Source organism: Hyla sarda, chromosome 10 (genome assembly GCF_029499605.1).
Source record: "Hyla sarda isolate aHylSar1 chromosome 10, aHylSar1.hap1, whole genome shotgun sequence".
In the NCBI taxonomy this organism is placed as follows: Eukaryota; Metazoa; Chordata; class Amphibia; order Anura; family Hylidae; genus Hyla; species Hyla sarda.
The window spans coordinates 130,790,636-130,809,045 of record NC_079198.1 but is presented as its reverse complement, the minus strand read 5'-3'; the positions used below and the strand labels follow the sequence as shown (position 1 = coordinate 130,809,045).

At 44.1% G+C, this 18,410-nt stretch overlaps 1 protein-coding gene across 1 annotated transcript; it reads left to right on the top strand.

Annotated features, from left to right (window-relative positions):
* The first annotated feature begins 579 nt into the window (after positions 1-579).
* On the top strand, positions 580-18,179 carry LOC130293263 (nicotinamide N-methyltransferase-like). The gene is made up of 3 exons (XM_056541765.1): positions 580-730; positions 8,084-8,291; positions 17,753-18,179. The coding sequence occupies exons 1-3, from the start codon at positions 580-582 to the stop codon at positions 18,177-18,179; spliced, it is 786 nt and encodes a 261-aa protein (XP_056397740.1).
* Positions 18,180-18,410: the final 231 nt, after the last annotated feature.

The following is an 18,410-nucleotide window of genomic DNA, read 5'->3' as shown; positions in this document are numbered from 1 at the left end:
CAGCCAGCCGAATCCTAACAGGAAGATTAATCAAAACCTGTCCAGAGGAACAGTTCTCCAATTGTCCATAGCAACCAATGAGATTGCTTCTTTCATTTTTCACAGGCCTCTTTAAAAATGAAAGAAGCTAGCTGATTGGTTGCTATGGGCAACTGCACCACTCTTCCTGTGCACACGTTTTGATAAATCTCCCCCTATGTGTTTATATGAATTTTATGTATTTACAGTTTTACAATGAATGAAGAAGTTATAGAATGTTCTTATACTTTTGAGCCTAATATCTAGTTATACTATTTCTTTTATTTCAATGAGTGGTGGCCAAGTCAGTGAAGCTCCTAAACCATTTAATTATCTTATGATACTATCACATAATACTTTTTCCCACTGTCTGTTTGACAATAAAACTGAGTTAATTCAAAGATCATTAATGTTCCATGTAAATTTTTTATAACACATATTCTCATGATTGTCTCGCAGATTCATTCTTATTAACATACTTTGCAATGTGATTCCTGAATATTATATACAGACCTGTAGCTCCGGTGTATAGACAGTCACCTGTCTGTGATAGATTACACAATGGATTCCGGCTCCCGTAAGATCTATCATGTTCACGGATTTGATTCCAGACAATATCTGGAGCATTACCTGTCAGATAAACCCGATATGGCCTTTGGAGACGATACCTTAAAATTCCCCATTGAAAATCTTACAAACATCTTCACAAGAGGTATGTAGCCTGATATTTCAGTTTATCTTTTATATTTAACCAATAATTCCCCATTACCCTAATGCTAAAGAAATGAGGAATGAGGAGAAAAAAAAAGAAACCCAACTCTTTCTAAGCAACTAAATTAATAGATTTTTCTTAAACAATTGTACTGTTAAATTGTATTGTGAATAATTAAACAAATGTCTACAGTAAATACATAAGTCACTGAATATAAGGAAGAATATAGGGTTTCAGGATGTAGTAAAGCTGTTTCCCCTCTGTAGTCTCTAGAACATTGGATAACTGTGTTGACTTTTATTGAAGGTTACACGGCCCTTGTAGTTTATATGATCCAACTTACAGATCCTAGTGTGCAGAATAGTATAGTATCATGAAATAAATTAGACTAAAGCAGAGTAAAACAGGAACATACCGCACAAGTGTACATAGGCGTGTGCAGCCTATTGCATTAGGGTGTGAACCCTAAAGCACAAACTCACGATGCACGCGTGTATATATATATATATATATATATATATATATATAGCAAATCCAACAAATCACCGCACAAGTAGGTCTTGGATCAGAAAAAGCTGGTGGTTTTTATTCCCAAGTAAAATGCAACATTTCGGCAATAGCCTTTATCAAGCTATTGCCGAAATGTTGCATTTTACTTGGGAATAAAAACCACCAGCTTTTTTCTGATCCAAGACCTACTTAGAAACATAGAAACATAGAATGTGTCTGCAGATAAGAACCATTTGGCCCATCTGGTCTGCCCAATAATCTGAATACTATGAATAGTCCCTGGCCCTATCTTATATGAAGGATAGTCTTGCTTATCCCATGCATGTTTAAACTCCTTCACTTGTGCGGTGATTTGTTGGGTTTGATGTTCCTTTATCCTGGGCTGGCAGCCTGGGCAACCACAGGCACCTAGGTTGGCCCCCGGTGCGGTCTTACCATTCACACACACACATATATATATATATATATATATATATATATATATATATATATACACACACACACATATACACTCTTGCTTGCATGCACACATACATAAACAGACCTGCACTCATATAAATGTCAATACAAACAAAATGACGTCACCATAGGCACAGTGTTGTACTTCAGGCTCTATCACCTCCGTGCTACACTGCCTTGTCGTGCATTTGCGAGCGATATCGCTGCACAGTGTAGGACGGACATTTCCCTCCTCCAGACCTCCCCTGTAGCATGCACGGCGTGTTTCGTGACGTCAGTGACGCCGCGCATGCTACAGGGGAGGTCTGGAGGAGAAGCATGTCCGTCCTACACTGTGCGGCTATATTGCTCGCATTGTGTAGGAGGATTGGATCGGCAGGGAAACAAATGCTCGGCAAGGCAGTGCAGCACGGAGGTGATAGAGCCTGAAGTTTGAGGCTTGATTAGGGTGTGCCGAAGCACACTCGACACACCCCGTGCGCACGCCTATGCAAGTGTAAATGTAATTGCATATGTCTCTACGGATGTGCTATACGGTACAGTTTAGGCAATAATGCCAATGGTAAATATGGATGGTTTTAGTTGATCATCAATAAGTTAATGTCAGTGGTGCCACTAAAAATGCACATAGAAGGTGTATAGGGATATGTATTTGGTTTGGCTTGTCCAAAATGTTTGGAGGACTCCTGCATTTGGAGGACTCAACATCCTGATGCTAAGCAATGAAATGTTTCTCTGCAATGATGCTGGATACATTGGTGAGATGTGTACAATAGTCTGTTATTGTGATATAATTGCAGTCATAGATGTGTAGGATTGTATATCTCTGCAGTACTGATCATGTTACTGGTGTTAGAATTTACTCACTACTTCTTGTTGAACATTATCTAGTCTCATTTTGGAGTTTACTGAAAACAACATACTTAACAAATGTTATGTGGATAAATAATCTTTAAACTATATGTATATATACCAGCACTTCCAACAAATGCTATAGTGTAAAGCTGCCAGGTATTAATTATGGATCCCTGTGTTCCATAAAGGTGTTTCAAAAATAAAATAAAAAATGATAAAACAATACCGGCGCTAAAATATTGGTAATATTTATTAAATAAATAATGAACAAATGGAATAAAAAACGAATTAAATTTAATATGGTAAAATTGGTTGTCACTAAAAATAGCGGTGATCTCCTGCAGCTCCAGTGATGTCCTCCTGAGGTCAAGGTGGAGGATCGGAGGTGCTGGGGGAAAAAAAGTGGTATATAAATAATTGTAAGTTTGTGTGCTGCTCGTACCTAGCTTCGTGTTACTTCCTCCATACATGAAGTACGTTCATTTTAATATTCTCTCTCTCCTCTTTTAGAGCTATCATAATCACTTAACATATTTAACAAACAAATATTCACTGTTTATTACATAGGTCCAATTTCTTTAGCCCCCTTCAAATACGCGGCATGTTGTTTGCAGATATATAATTTACACCGCTAACAGATAATACCCCATATGCCAATTGATACTATTCAGATACAGAATGTGTAACAATATAAGAAGTATTCAACTTTAATACCCACAAGTTCTAATTGCTACTGTTACTTACTTTCCTTACAAGATACAGCTGGTAAACTCCTTCGCTAAATTCCTTGCAGCTAGGTACGAGCAGCACACAAACTTACAATTACTTTTACCTATATACACCACTGCATCCTCTTACACCTATTGCGTTCTTTTTTCCCCCCAGCACCTCCGATCCTCCACCTTGACCTCAGGAGGACATTACTGGAGCTGCAGGAGATCACCGCTATTTTTAGTGACAACCAATTTTACCATATTCAATTTTATTCGTTTTTTATTCCATTTGTTCATTATTTATTTAATAAATATTACCATTATTTTAGCGCCGAGCATTTGCAAGGTTTATAATGTTTTTTTTTTTTTTTTTAGCGCAGAGCATTTGCAAGGTTTATAATGTTTTTTTTTTCCCCTGATCTATTCCCTTAAATATTTTATCATATACAGATAAAACTTGAAAAATATGTATATTGTGCATAGTTCATTTATTTCAGTAATGCAACTTAAAGGTGAAACTAATATATAAGAGAAATTCATTAAATCCAAAGCAAGATAGTTCAAGCCATGATTTGTCATACTTGTGATGATTATGAGCTACAGCTCATGAAAACCCCAAGGCCCCCCCCCATTACTGTGATTTGGGGAGCCATGTCATCTACTGGTGTTGGTCACTGTGCTTCATTAAACAAAGGGGCCAACGCATCTATCTACCAGGAGATTTTGGAGCACTACATGCTTCCTTTTCTTTTAAGTTGCATTAATGAAATTCAATGGACTTTTGCACAATATTAACCCCTTCCCACAAATGGACGTGTACACACGTCCCTTTTTCCTGTGACTTAACGCAAATGGACGTGTATACACGTCCAATACATTTTCTATCACCATGTCCGTTGGCATGGTGATAGAAACGTCATCTCAGCTGTTCTGGACAGCTGACCGATGACACTATGCAGCTGGGGACCAATCAGACTGGTCCCCTGCTGCTGATCGTTGTCATTAGTCAGTCAGTCAGTGACTGACTAATGACAAGGACTTGCGGGGTTCCGGGCTGATCGGGTCTCTGGTGACCCGATCGCCTGGAAAATAGGGATGATTGGAGCGGTCAGAGACAGCCCCGATCATCCTAAGGGATAGGTCCGAGGTGGCAGCGGCCACCTCGCTCCTAAACCCCTGTCATTGGTCATTAGGGCTAGCGACCAATGGCAGGAGGGGGGCGGGAGGTTAAAGGTGAAATCGCCACTCTGCCCGCCCCTGAATATTGGCGCAGAGCGGGGGGAAGATGGTGGACGGGTTCGGAAATCTCACCTCACACCCGGACCGACGATCGCAGCGAGACTGGCGGCAGGATCAGGACAGGCAGTGCGGGAACGACGGAGGCAGCGGCAGACGCAGCAATAAAGATCAGCCCTAAGTGATCTTCACTGCTGCGTTCCAGGAGTTGCCAAACTACAACTCCTAGCAAGCCCAGACAGCCAAAGGCTGTCTGGGCATGCTGGGAGTTGTAGTTTTGCAACATCTGGAGGCCCACAGTTTGGAGACCACTGTTCAGTGGTATCCAAACCGTAGCCCTTCCAGATGTTGCAAAACTACAACTCCCAGCATGCCCAGACAGTCCGGGCATGCTGGTAGTTGAAGTTCTGTAACATCTGGCCCTTCAGATGTTGCAGAACTACAACTCCCAGCATGCCTTGACAGTCTGGGCATTCTTGGAGTTGAAGTTTTGCAACATCTGGAGGGCTACAGCTTGGACACCACTGCACAGTGGTCACCAAACTGGGACCCTCCAGATGTTGCAAAACTAACTCCCAACATGTCTTTTGCTGTCCGTGCATGCTGGGAGTTGCAGTTTTGAAAAAGCTGGAGGCACCCTTTTTGGGAAACACTGAATTAAGTAACAAACTCTGTGTTTTGCAACCAGTGTGCCTCCAGCTGTTGCATAACTTCAACCCCCAGCATGCACGGACAGCCAAAGGGCATGCTGGTAGTGGTAGTTTTGCAACAGCTGGAGGTTTGAGCACCCCCCCCTCCATGTGAATGCACACGGCCGGGGTCTACAGCGAGCTTCTTGCTACAAGTTTGAGATGCAGCAAGTTTTCTGCCGCAGCTCAAACTCCCAGCGGGAAGCTCGCTGTAGATTCTGGCCGTGTGAGTGTGCCCTAAAAACACTACTCTATACTACATTACACAAAATAAAAAGTAAAACGCTACATACACACATACCCCTACATAGTCACCTCCCCCCCCAAAAAAAAAATTCTCATATGACACTGTTTCCAAAACGGAGCCTCCAGCTGTTGCAAGACAACTTCCAGGATTGCCGGACAGCGATTGACTTTCCAGGCATGCTGGAAGTTTTGCAACAGCTGGAGGCATTCTGTTTGGGAAACACTGCCATAGGGTATTTTTGGTATCGGAGGCAAGTGTAATTCTTGCATCCGGTTCCGTCCTTATGCAAATCCCTTATTTAGTCTTCAAATGCGCATGGCCCTCTCTCACTTCGGAGCCCTGTCATATTTCAAGGCGACAGTTAAGGGGCACATATGGGGTATTTTCGTACTCAGGAGAAATTGCCTAACAAATTTTGGGGGGGCTTTTTCTCCTATTACCCCTTGTAAAAATGTAAAATTTGGGGGAAAACCAACATTTTAGTGAAAAAAATGTGTTTACACATCCGACTTTAACAAAAAGTCGTGAAACACCTGTGGGGTGTTAAGGCTCACTGGACCACTTGTTACGTGCCTTGAGGGGTGTAGTTTCCATAATAGTATGCCACATGGATTTTTTTTTGCTGTTCTGGCACCATAGGGGCTTCCTAAATGTGATATGCCCCCCAAAAACAATTTCAGAAAAATTCACTCTCCAAAATCCCATTGTTTCTCCTTCCCTTCTGAGCCCTCTACTGCGTCCGCCGAACACTTGACATACACATTTGAGGTATTTCCTTACTCAAGAGAAATTGGGTTACAAATTTTGGGGGGATTTCTCTCCTTTTACCCCTTATAAAAATTCAAAAACTGGGTCTACAAGAACGTGCGAGAGTAAAAAATGCAGATTTTGAATTTTCTCCTTCACTTTCCTGCTATTCCTGTGAAACACCTAAAGGGTTAACACACTTTCTGAATGTCATTTTGAATACTTTGAGGGGTGCAGTTTTTATAATGGCATCATTTAGGGGGTACTTCTAATATGAAGGTCCTTCAAATCCACTTCAAAACTGAACTGGTACCTGAAAAATTCAGATTTCGAAAATGTTGTGAAAAATTAGAAAATTGCTGCTATACTTTGAAGCCCTCTGATGTCTTCCAAAAGTAAAAACATGTCAACTTCATGATGCAAACATAAAGTAGACATATTGTATATGTGAATCAATATATAATTTATCTGGTATGTCTATGTTCCTTACAAGCAGAGAGTTTCAAAGTTCGAAAATTGCTAAATTTTCAAATTTTTCATGAAATTTTTGAATTTTTCACCAAGAAATGATGCAGGTATCGTCGAAATTTTACTGCTATGTTAAAGTAGAATATGTCAGGAAAAAACAATCTCGGAATCAAATTCATAAGTAAAAGCTTATCTGAGTTATTAATGCTTAAAGTGACAGTGGTCAGATGTGAAAAAAACGCTCTGGTCCTTAAGGTGAAAATGGGCTTGGTCCTTAAGGGGTTAAAAAATTTGGAGTTTCACTTGCATATCATACCCATATATAGAAAATGTTTCCATAGTGTTGTCTTGGTTGGGAGATTCTAGATTCTGCGACATTTGTCGGTACGCACAAAGTACCAAATGGCCTTACCTAAGCACTTTGCAGAGGCCACAAATTTATGTTGCACATAGGCATTTAAGAAAGTCAAAACATAGGAAAAACACTGGCGCTGTTGGACAGAGTGACCATAGGTACTGCTTAGGTACTGTAAAATGGGTCCCCGTCACACCATTAATAAATAAAAATTCTATAGATAAAATGTTTTCGTTCCAGCGCTCCAATAGTTCTAAAACTGTCAGGAATTGAGCATTAAAGACAGGCAGATCAATGTTTCTATGTATGTTACATAGAAGCACTGATCTGCCTGTCTTTAATGCTCAGTTCATGATGGTTTTAGAACAAAAGGAGCGCTGGAACTAAATCATTTTATCTATAGAATTTTAAAAAGTCCCAGACCCCTCCAATAAAATCGCAAAGCTAAGCCAGGTCTGACATTGCATACAAAACTGTCTTTGGAGAACACTTTTAATAACTGCAACTTTTCTGGACAGAAAAATCACAGAGGAGAGTAAGAATCATCCAACGTGGTGTTCTGAAGTGATTTATTTATTTTTTTTTGCTTATGTGGACCAAATTTATTTACCCCCTTGCGATAGTATTAAAAATATGTCACACATAAGCAAAACAAAAACAAAAATCCAAAGACTTCAAAACTCACTTTCCAAAGACAAAAATTATAAATGTCCCCCAGAGTGCTTACTGTAATTCAAATGATGTGGCATAATGGTCCAAAAGTCATATTCAACACAGTACAAATATTATTTTCCAGTAAACTTTTGGCAAAAATTATGATGGGGGATGTATATAAATATATATATATATATATATATATATATATATATATATATTTATTTATTTATTATTAAAATAATTGGTTCACTTATTTGTATGCCCGCACTATGGCTTTTGGCTCAATGTGTTGAATACAATTACAATTACTTTATTTTTTACAATTGTGTTTTCAAGGACGTCATATAAACATAAGTCTTTATCTATCGGCAACATCTATAAGGATTTAACATATGTGTTGGGATATATTTTCTCCAGGTCACATTAAAGGAGATGTCCTGATTGACCTCAGCACTGGTTCCTTTGTCCATCATCTCTATGCCGCCTGTGAGTTTTTCCAACATATCATAGTCCTGAAGGCCAGTGATGGATGTATCATGGAGCTGAAAAGATGGCTGGACTCACGTACAGGAGCATTCGATTGGAGTCATGTCACAAAACTTCATGTAGAGATACAAGGGAACAGGTAAATAGAGAAATGTACATATGTTTTTCTTCCTAAGGGTCCTGTATAATAATAGGTACAGTAGAAAGGTCACAGTACAGTATGAGCTTTATATATTAAACTTTAATTGAATTCAAAGATAACTGAACAAGAGAAGAGGGCACTGTAGTGGTTTGTAACTAGAGAGCTCAGATCGCAGTCACTAATAGTGAATAGCTATCAGTAGTGGTCTGTACCGGGGGGGGGAGGAGAGTCCTAGGGCCTGTGAGTCCGGAGGTGTTGGGGACCAAAGAAGCCCAAAGTCACAAATCAAGTACCAACAAAAGAAAAAACAGGGTACCCGCAGTCACTTCGGGGCTGCAGTAGCTCGACTCCTCTGGCAACGACAGACAACCCCGATCTCAGACAGAAAGCAGGGTGCTCAGAAGCGAGGCGACTGCCGGGGAAGTTTTGCGCTAGTTGTGCTTATTCCGGCCTCGATGCTGGAAGAAGCGCAACTAGCGTGAAACTTCGCGCTAGTTGCGATCAGTAATGATCTCAGAGGTTAATAGCGGACATCAACTTGATCGCTGATGTCCTCCATTACCGGCGGGTCCCTGGCTTCTGATAGCAGCTGTGCTTGATGCGAGCACCGATCCAGTGCTTGCGTCATCTATAGGACGGTAATGTATGTCCTGGTGTGTTAAGGACATACATTTACGTCCAAAGTTGTTAAGGGGTTAAAGGTTTTTCAACAAAGCTATTATATGGGTCATTTATATATTAAATCAGTATCAACAGTTAATAATATTTTGTTAAGACAATTTTTTTTATGTCTTTAATATTTCCTCTTAACTAAGATGATTCATGGACCTTATTAGTTTAGTTAGGCATCTTTGTACCTTATCAGTCTACATTGAACTGTACCCAGAGCTGAACAGTATGCTTCAGATGAGGACAACATCTATACTTTTAAAGCAGTGGTACGCCAGGGAAATAAATATATATATATATATATATATATATATATATATATATATATATATATCTGCAAAGCCACCTCACTTCCTTTATATATTCCCTATAAACCATCCTGCCTGATATGCATGGCTCCTGTGGCCCCCTGTTGTCTCATTTGGCTGCTTGATATTTTTTGCCATCTTTCTCTCCCCTTGCCTACATCTCCCAGCAATCATTACATCTCTGCTCTGCCAGCCCCCACCCTCCTGCTCTGAGCAGCAGAGAGAGGTTCAGTGTCTGATTGGCTGAGACTGCACACACCTCCTAGTTATCAGCACTAAAGAGAACATGACTCATCAATGCAGGGAAGAAACCACATGGTCTGTGCCTCTCAGGAGGGTTGTGTCATGTCTGTCTTTGTCTGTGTTCACACATAGCTATTGGATTTGGTTGTGATTTAACAGTGATATGTTCCCCAGTCAGGGAATAGTTAAAGTCTTTTGCTTTCTATCCAATAGCTTAAAGGGTGTGCCTACATAAGGTGAGCCGAGTCTAGCTTCTGGGCTGGTGATTGACATCTTACATCCTGACATCATTTCATGCCTGACATGCTGCTATAGAGCTCTTGGTGAAATGTTCCTTGTTTTGTGCTTTAATCTACTATCTCTGTTTTAGTGTGCACCTTGCATTTATCTTTGATATTCTGGGCTTTTACCCATGGTTAGATAGCATGCTCTTAGTAGATTTTAATCCGTGTTTGTATCGTCGGTTTTATATATCCTTTCTACTATGTATCTATTCACACTGTGTTTCCACTGTGTGTCCATGGGGACAATCCTGTGTCTACTGGAGGTTTTGTAACTAGGTATCCCTGTTTCTGCTCCATGGGGACAATCCTGGGTCTACTGGAGGTTTTCTGAGGGATTGCAACTATTCCTGTTTCGTGTTCAGTGTGAACAGTGTTCTATAATTATATCCTCTTGTATCCGTTTTCTGTGTTTCTGTATCTAGGCATCCCTATTATGGCTCCATGGGGACAATCCTGTGTCTACTGGAGGTTTTCTGAGGGATTGTGATTATTCCTGTTTTGTGTTCAGTGTGGACAGTGTTCTATAATTATATTATATCCAGTTGTATCCGTTTTTCTGAATTGTTACTAGGCATCCCTGTTACTGCTCCATGGTGACAATCCTGTTTCTACTGGAGGTTTTCTGAGGGATTTTGATTATTCCAGTATTGTGTTCAGTTTGAACAGTGTTCTATAATTATATCCTGTTGTATTCATTTTTCTGAGTTGTATTTAGGTATCCCTGTTACCGGTCCATGGGGACTCTGGGAGATTCCTTCCTGTGTCTACTGGAGGTTTAGGGATTGTGATTATTTCGGTTTAGCGATTGATCCCGTTTACCTTTGTGTAGGGGACTCTGGGAGTATTGATTATTCCCTTTGTCTACCGAAGATTTTCTAGGGGATTATGCTTATTCCTGTTTGTTCTTGGAGTCTGTTCAGACTCATCCATTTCCTTGTCTGGTGTTTTGAACTCTATATGTTTATTAGCTATTTATTCAGATCTTTGGAGTTTTTGTACATGCACTGATCTTAGAGTACATGATCACTTAGCTAGTGTTTTCCTCTGTGCTTTACCATAGGTCTTTAGTGGCCTCTGTGCAGCTCACTGATCTGTGTCCTTTGAACTTAAAGTTATTATAGAGTTCTTTGTTCCTGTTATGTTTCTGGCTTGTGACCGACTGTTTATTAGTATTTGTTTTTAAGGCCACTGCACTTTAGTTCAGGGAGGGACCAGCGCCCATTTGTCAATCTACCGCTTAGGGTGGATGGGCAAGTAGGCAGGTAGAAATGTTTTAGGGTCAGTTTAGGGCTCACTCTCCCTGTCCCTTGGTCAGTCCCTGACAGGTGGGGGCTGCATTTAGAGAGGGATTTAGAGAAAGACAGAGTGGATGGCTGGATTTATGTCATTCCCTCCCTTGATGCATGTAAGTGACAACCAAAGAGGGCAATCTGCTCTATATAGCTAATGAATGATATTTAGACAATTAAATTAAAGGTTGATGAGAGGGAAAGGATGGGGTATGGGCTTTAATATTATGTCTCTGTATTTGGAGTCCATTTTTTTTTTTCAATACATGACAATATCCTGCTGGCTTAAAATCAGTTGACTGACATCCCACGCTTTTTATATAGTCTATTGTCTACAAGTATACACAGATCCTTATTTATAAATTATTTTTCCAGTTTTCCCTCCTAGGACATATGATGCTGCAGGTTATTAGTCTCCAAATGTATAACTTTACATTGAACCTCATTTGCCATGTGGATGTAATCATTTTGCGTCTCTCAATAGTGTTCAGTGCAAATATTCCAAATGCGAATTTTTACCGCAAATATCTGCACTTTGTGATTTTGTGAATATTTAGAATATAGTGATATATATTCGTAATAATGAATATTCGTTTTTGTTATGCGAATTTATGCGAGTATTTATGTGAATATCGGCACTTCCAGACTGTACACTGATCCCTCCCTTCTTTTTTTGAAAGATAAGGCATACTATGCAAATTTTATTACGAATTTTCGCATAGACAAAAAAAGAGAACGAACATAGTGAATATGCAAATTTCGTAAACATAGGATTAATATTCATCCATTTATTCGCGAAATATTGCAAATTCGAACATGGCCCCTTCCGCTCATCATTATGTCTCACCCATAAATATCTCTATAGACTGCTGTCACGATGCCGGCTGGCAGGTAGTGGATCCTCTGTGCCAGAGAGGGATTGGCGTGGACCGTGCTAGTGGACCGGTTCTAAGCCACTACTGGTTTTCACCAGAGCCCGCCGCAAAGCGGGATGGTCTTGCTGCGGCGGTAGTGACCAGGTCGTATCCACTAGCAACGGCTCACCTCTCTGGCTGCTGAAGATAGGCGCGGTACAAGGGAGTAGGCAAAAGCAAGGTCGGACGTAGCAGAAGGTCGGGGCAGGCAGCAGGGATCGTAGTCAGGGGCAACGGCAGAAGGTCTGGAATCACAGGCAAGGAACACACAAGGAACGCTTTCACTGGCACTAAGGCAACAAGATCCGGCAAGGGAGTGCAGGGGAAGTGAGGTGATATAGGGAAGTGCACAGGTGCAAAGACTAATTGGAACCACTGCGCCAATCAGCGGCGCAGTGGCCCTTTAAATCGCAAAGACCCGGCGCGCGCGCGCCCTAGGGAGCGGGGCCGCGCGCGCCGGGACAGCACTGACGGAGAGCGGGTCAGGTACGGGAGCCGGGGTGCGCATCGCGAGCGGGCGCTACCCGCATCGCGGATCGCATCCCGGCCGGAGACAGTATCGCAGCGCCCCGGGTCCGTGGAACCGACCGGAGCGCTGCAGTGAGGAAGGTGTAGCGAGCGCTCCGGGGAGGAGCGGGGACCCGGAGCGCTCGGCGTAACAGTACCCCCCCCCCTTGGGTCTCCCCCTCTTCTTGGAGCCTGAGAACCTGAGGATCAGACTTTTGTCCAGGATATTGTCCTCAGGTTCCCAGGACCTCTCTTCTGGACCACAACCCTCCCAATCCACTAAAAAGAAGGTTTTCCCTCTGACCTTTTTAGATGCAAGAATTTCTTTGACGGAGAAGATGTCCGAGGAGCCGGAAACAGGAGTGGGAGGAACAGATTTGGGAGAAAAACGGTTGAGGATGAGTGGTTTGAGAAGAGAGACGTGAAAGGCATTAGGGATACGAAGAGAGGGAGGAAGAAGAAGTTTATAAGAGACAGGATTAATTTGACACAAAATTTTGAAAGGACCAAGATAGCGTGGTCCCAACTTGTAGCTAGGGACACGGAAGCGGACATATTTAGCGGAGAGCCATACCTTGTCTCCAGGGGAAAAAACGGGGGGAGCTCTTCTTTTCTTATCCGCGAACTTCTTCATGCGTGAAGAAGCCTGTAAGAGAGAATTTTGGGTCTCTCTCCATATGATGGAAAGGTCACGAGAAATTTCATCCACAGCGGGCAGACCAGAGGGCAAGGGAGTAGGGAGGGGGGGAAGAGGGTGACGGCCGTACACCACGAAAAATGGGGATTTGGAGGAAGACTCAGAGACCCTGAAGTTATACGAGAATTCGGCCCATGGGAGGAGATCTGCCCAGTCATCCTGGCGGGAGGAAACAAAATGTCGCAAATAATCACCCAAGATCTGGTTAATCCTTTCTACTTGTCCATTGGACTGGGGATGATATGCAGAAGAAAAATTTAATTTAATCTTGAGTTGTTTACAGAGAGCCCTCCAGAATTTAGACACGAATTGGACGCCTCTATCCGAGACAATCTGCGTAGGCAACCCGTGAAGACGAAAAATGTGTACAAAAAATTGTTTAGCCAACTGAGGCGCAGAAGGAAGACCAGGAAGAGGGATGAAATGTGCCACTTTGGAGAATCGATCAACGACCACCCAAATAACAGTGTTGCCATGGGATGGGGGTAAGTCAGTAATAAAATCCATACCAATCAGAGACCAAGGCTGTTCGGGGACAGGCAGAGGATGAAGAAAACCAGCGGGCTTCTGGCGAGGAGTCTTATCCCGGGCACAGATAGTGCAGGCTCGCACAAAGTCCACAACATCCGTCTCCAGAGTCGGCCACCAATAGAAGCGGGAGATGAGTTGCACAGATTTCTTGATACCCGCATGACCTGCGAGATGGGAGGAGTGACCCCATTTGAGGATTCCGAGGCGTTGGCGAGGAGAAACAAAGGTCTTTCCTGGAGGAGTCTGCCTGATGGAGGCAGGAGAAGTGGAGATCAGGCAGTCAGGTGGAATGATGTGTTGCGGAGAGAGTTCAACTTCTGAGGCATCCGAGGAACGAGAGAGAGCATCGGCCCTAATGTTCTTATCGGCAGGACGAAAGTGAATCTCAAAATTAAATCGGGCAAAGAACAGAGACCACCGGGCCTGGCGAGGATTCAGCCGTTGGGCAGACTGGAGGTAGGAGAGGTTCTTGTGGTCGGTGTAGATAATAACAGGAGAACTTGATCCCTCTAGCAGATGCCTCCATTCCTCAAGTGCTAATTTAATGGCTAGAAGCTCTCGATCCCCGATGGAGTAGTTCCTCTCCGCTGGAGAGAAGGTCCTAGAGAAAAAACCACAAGTGACAGCATGCCCGGAAGAATTTTTTTGTAGAAGAACAGCTCCAGCTCCCACTGAGGAGGCATCAACCTCCAATAGGAAGGGTTTGGAAGGGTCAGGTCTGGAGAGGACGGGAGCCGAAGAAAAGGCAGACTTGAGTCGTTTAAAGGCGTCTTCTGCTTGAGGGGGCCAGGACTTGGGATCAGCATTTTTTTTGGTTAAAGCCACGATAGGAGCCACAATGGTAGAAAAATGTGGAATAAATTGCCTGTAATAATTGGCGAACCCCAAAAAGCGTTGGATAGCACGGAGTCCGGAGGGGCGTGGCCAATCTAAGACGGCAGAGAGTTTGTCTGGATCCATCTGTAGTCCCTGGCCAGAGACCAAATATCCTAGAAAAGGAAGAGATTGGCATTCAAACAGACATTTCTCAATTTTGGCATAGAGTTGGTTGTCACGAAGTCTCTGAAGAACCATACGGACATGCTGGCGGTGTTCTTCTAGATTGGCAGAAAAAATTAGGATATCGTCCAGATATACAACAACACAGGAGTATAACAGATCACGAAAAATTTCATTGACAAAGTCTTGGAAGACGGCAGGGGCGTTGCACAGTCCAAAGGGCATGACCAGATACTCAAAGTGTCCATCTCTGGTGTTAAATGCCGTTTTCCACTCGTCCCCCTCTCTGATGCGGATGAGGTTATAGGCGCCTCTTAAGTCCAATTTAGTGAAGATGTGGGCACCTTGGAGGCGATCAAAGAGTTCAGAGATGAGGGGTAAGGGGTAGCGGTTCTTAACCGTGATTTTATTAAGACCGCGGTAGTCAATGCAAGGATGTAGGGAGCCATCTTTTTTGGACACAAAGAAAAATCCGGCTCCGGCAGGAGAGGAGGATTTACGGATAAAGCCCTTTTTTAGATTCTCCTGGACGTATTCGGACATGGCAAGAGTCTCTGGGGCAGAGAGAGGATAAATTCTGCCCCGGGGTGGAGTAGTGCCCGGGAGGAGGTCGATAGGGCAATCATAAGGCCTGTGAGGAGGTAGAGTCTCAGCTTGTTTTTTGCAGAAAACATCCGCGAAGTCCATATAGGCCTTAGGGAGACCGGTTACTGGAGGAACCACAGAGTTACGGCAAGGGTTACTGGGAACCGGTTTTAGACAGTTCTTGGAACAAGAGGACCCCCAACTCTTGATCTCCCCAGTGGACCAATCCAGGGTAGGGGAATGAAGTTGAAGCCAGGGAAGTCCAAGGAGAATTTCCGAGGTGCAATTGGGGAGGACCAAAAGTTCAATCCTCTCATGATGAGATCCGATGCTCATAAGAAGGGGCTCCGTGCGGAAACGTATGGAACAGTCCAATCTTTCATTATTTACACAATTGATGTAGAGGGGTCTGGCGAGACTGGTCACCGGGATGTTGAACTTGTTGACGAGGGAGGCCAAAATAAAATTTCCTGCAGATCCAGAGTCCAAGAAGGCCACTGTAGAGAAGGAGAAGGCAGAGGCAGACATCCGCACAGGCACAGTAAGACGTGGAGCAGCAGAGTAGACATCAAGAACTGTCTCACCTTTGTGCGGAGTCAGCGTACGTCTTTCCAGGCGGGGAGGACGGATAGGACAAACTCTCAGGAAGTGTTCGGTACTAGCACAGTACAGGCAGAGGTTCTCCATACGGCGTCGTGTCCTCTCTTGAGGTGTCAGGCGAGACCGGTCGACCTGCATAGCCTCCACGGCGGGAGGCACAGGAACAGATTGCAGGGGACCAGAGGAGAGAGGAGACGAGGAGAAGAAACGCCTCGTGCGAACAGAGTCCATATCTTGGCGGAGTTCCTGACGCCTTTCGGAAAAACGCATGTCAATGCGAGTGGCTAGGTGAATAAGTTCATGTAGATTAGCAGGAATTTCTCGTGCGGCCAGAACATCTTTAATGTTGCTGGATAGGCCTTTTTTGAAGGTCGCGCAGAGGGCCTCATTATTCCAGGACAATTCTGAAGCAAGAGTACGGAATTGTACAGCATACTCGCCAACGGAAGAATTACCCTGGACCAGGTTCAACAGGGCAGTCTCAGCAGAAGAGGCTCGGGCAGGTTCCTCAAAGACACTTCGGATTTCCGAGAAGAAGGAGTGTACAGAGGCAGTGACGGGGTCATTGCGGTCCCAGAGCGGTGTGGCCCATGACAGGGCTTTTCCGGACAGAAGGCTGACTACGAAAGCCACCTTAGACCTTTCAGTGGGAAACAGGTCCGACATCATCTCCAGATGCAGAGAACATTGGGAAAGAAAGCCACGGCAAAACTTAGAGTCCCCATCAAATTTATCCGGCAAGGATAAGCGTATCCCAGGAGCGGCCACTCGCTGCGGAGGAGGTGCAGGAGCTGGCGGAGGAGATGACTGCTGAAGCTGTGGTAGTAACTGTTGTAGCATAACGGTCAGTTGAGACAGCTGTTGGCCTTTTTGCGCTATCTGTTGTGACTGCTGGGCGACCACCGTGGTGAGGTCAGCGACAACTGGCAGAGGAACTTCAGCGGGATCCATGGCCGGATCTACTGTCACGATGCCGGCTGGCAGGTAGTGGATCCTCTGTGCCAGAGAGGGATTGGCGTGGACCGTGCTAGTGGACCGGTTCTAAGCCACTACTGGTTTTCACCAGAGCCCGCCGCAAAGCGGGATGGTCTTGCTGCGGCGGTAGTGACCAGGTCGTATCCACTAGCAACGGCTCACCTCTCTGGCTGCTGAAGATAGGCGCGGTACAAGGGAGTAGGCAAAAGCAAGGTCGGACGTAGCAGAAGGTCGGGGCAGGCAGCAGGGATCGTAGTCAGGGGCAACGGCAGAAGGTCTGGAATCACAGGCAAGGAACACACAAGGAACGCTTTCACTGGCACTAAGGCAACAAGATCCGGCAAGGGAGTGCAGGGGAAGTGAGGTGATATAGGGAAGTGCACAGGTGCAAAGACTAATTGGAACCACTGCGCCAATCAGCGGCGCAGTGGCCCTTTAAATCGCAAAGACCCGGCGCGCGCGCGCCCTAGGGAGCGGGGCCGCGCGCGCCGGGACAGCACTGACGGAGAGCGGGTCAGGTACGGGAGCCGGGGTGCGCATCGCGAGCGGGCGCTACCCGCATCGCGGATCGCATCCCGGCCGGAGACAGTATCGCAGCGCCCCGGGTCCGTGGAACCGACCGGAGCGCTGCAGTGAGGAAGGTGTAGCGAGCGCTCCGGGGAGGAGCGGGGACCCGGAGCGCTCGGCGTAACAACTGCACTATACTACAAAAGCTTGCTGACCAATAGGTTTCTTCCTCCTCTACTGGATGCCAATCATACAAAGTTATCTACAGACCCTACATACCATTGTTTTTATGATGACTGTAAGACAATATCTTCAATCACAATCATCTCATTTTTTTCTATTTCTTTCAGTGACCAATTTCAGGACAAAGAAGAAAAAGTGAGATCAGCAATTCCCCATGTTGTGAAATGTGACCTTGAGAAGGAAAATATGACGGATCCGATAGTCTTACCACCAGCAGATTGTATTATCAGCGCTGTGCTCCTAGATGTTGTCTGCAAAGACCAAGATGACTATAGGAGATATCTCAGGAAGTTCTCAGGGTTGCTGAAACCTGGAGGACACATGATATTAATTGGGGGTTTTGGTACAACATATTACACAGTAGGGAAAGAAAAGTTCCAAGCTCTCACATATGATGAAGATTTTGTCAGAAAAGCTCTAGTTGGAGAAGGATTTGTTCTTGATTCATTTGTAACTAAGAAGAGAACGGCTGTGAGTGACCTTACTGACTATAAGGATTTGATATTTGTGGCAGCTCACAAGGAGAAGGTCTGAGTAGAACTTATGAGTAAAAATGGTTTTCCAGGAGCGATGTTTCTTTTGTATGTTTCTGGGTGGCTGATAAACAAAGAAACATAATCCTCTTTACCTACCTTGATCACTTGCAGTTCCCAGTCCCTTAGGTCTTCTGCTGTTCACCACTTGATATCTCAGCAGGATCTGCCTGTTCAACCAATCACTGACAGAGAGAGGACACAACTACGGCCAATAATTGGCTTAAGCAGA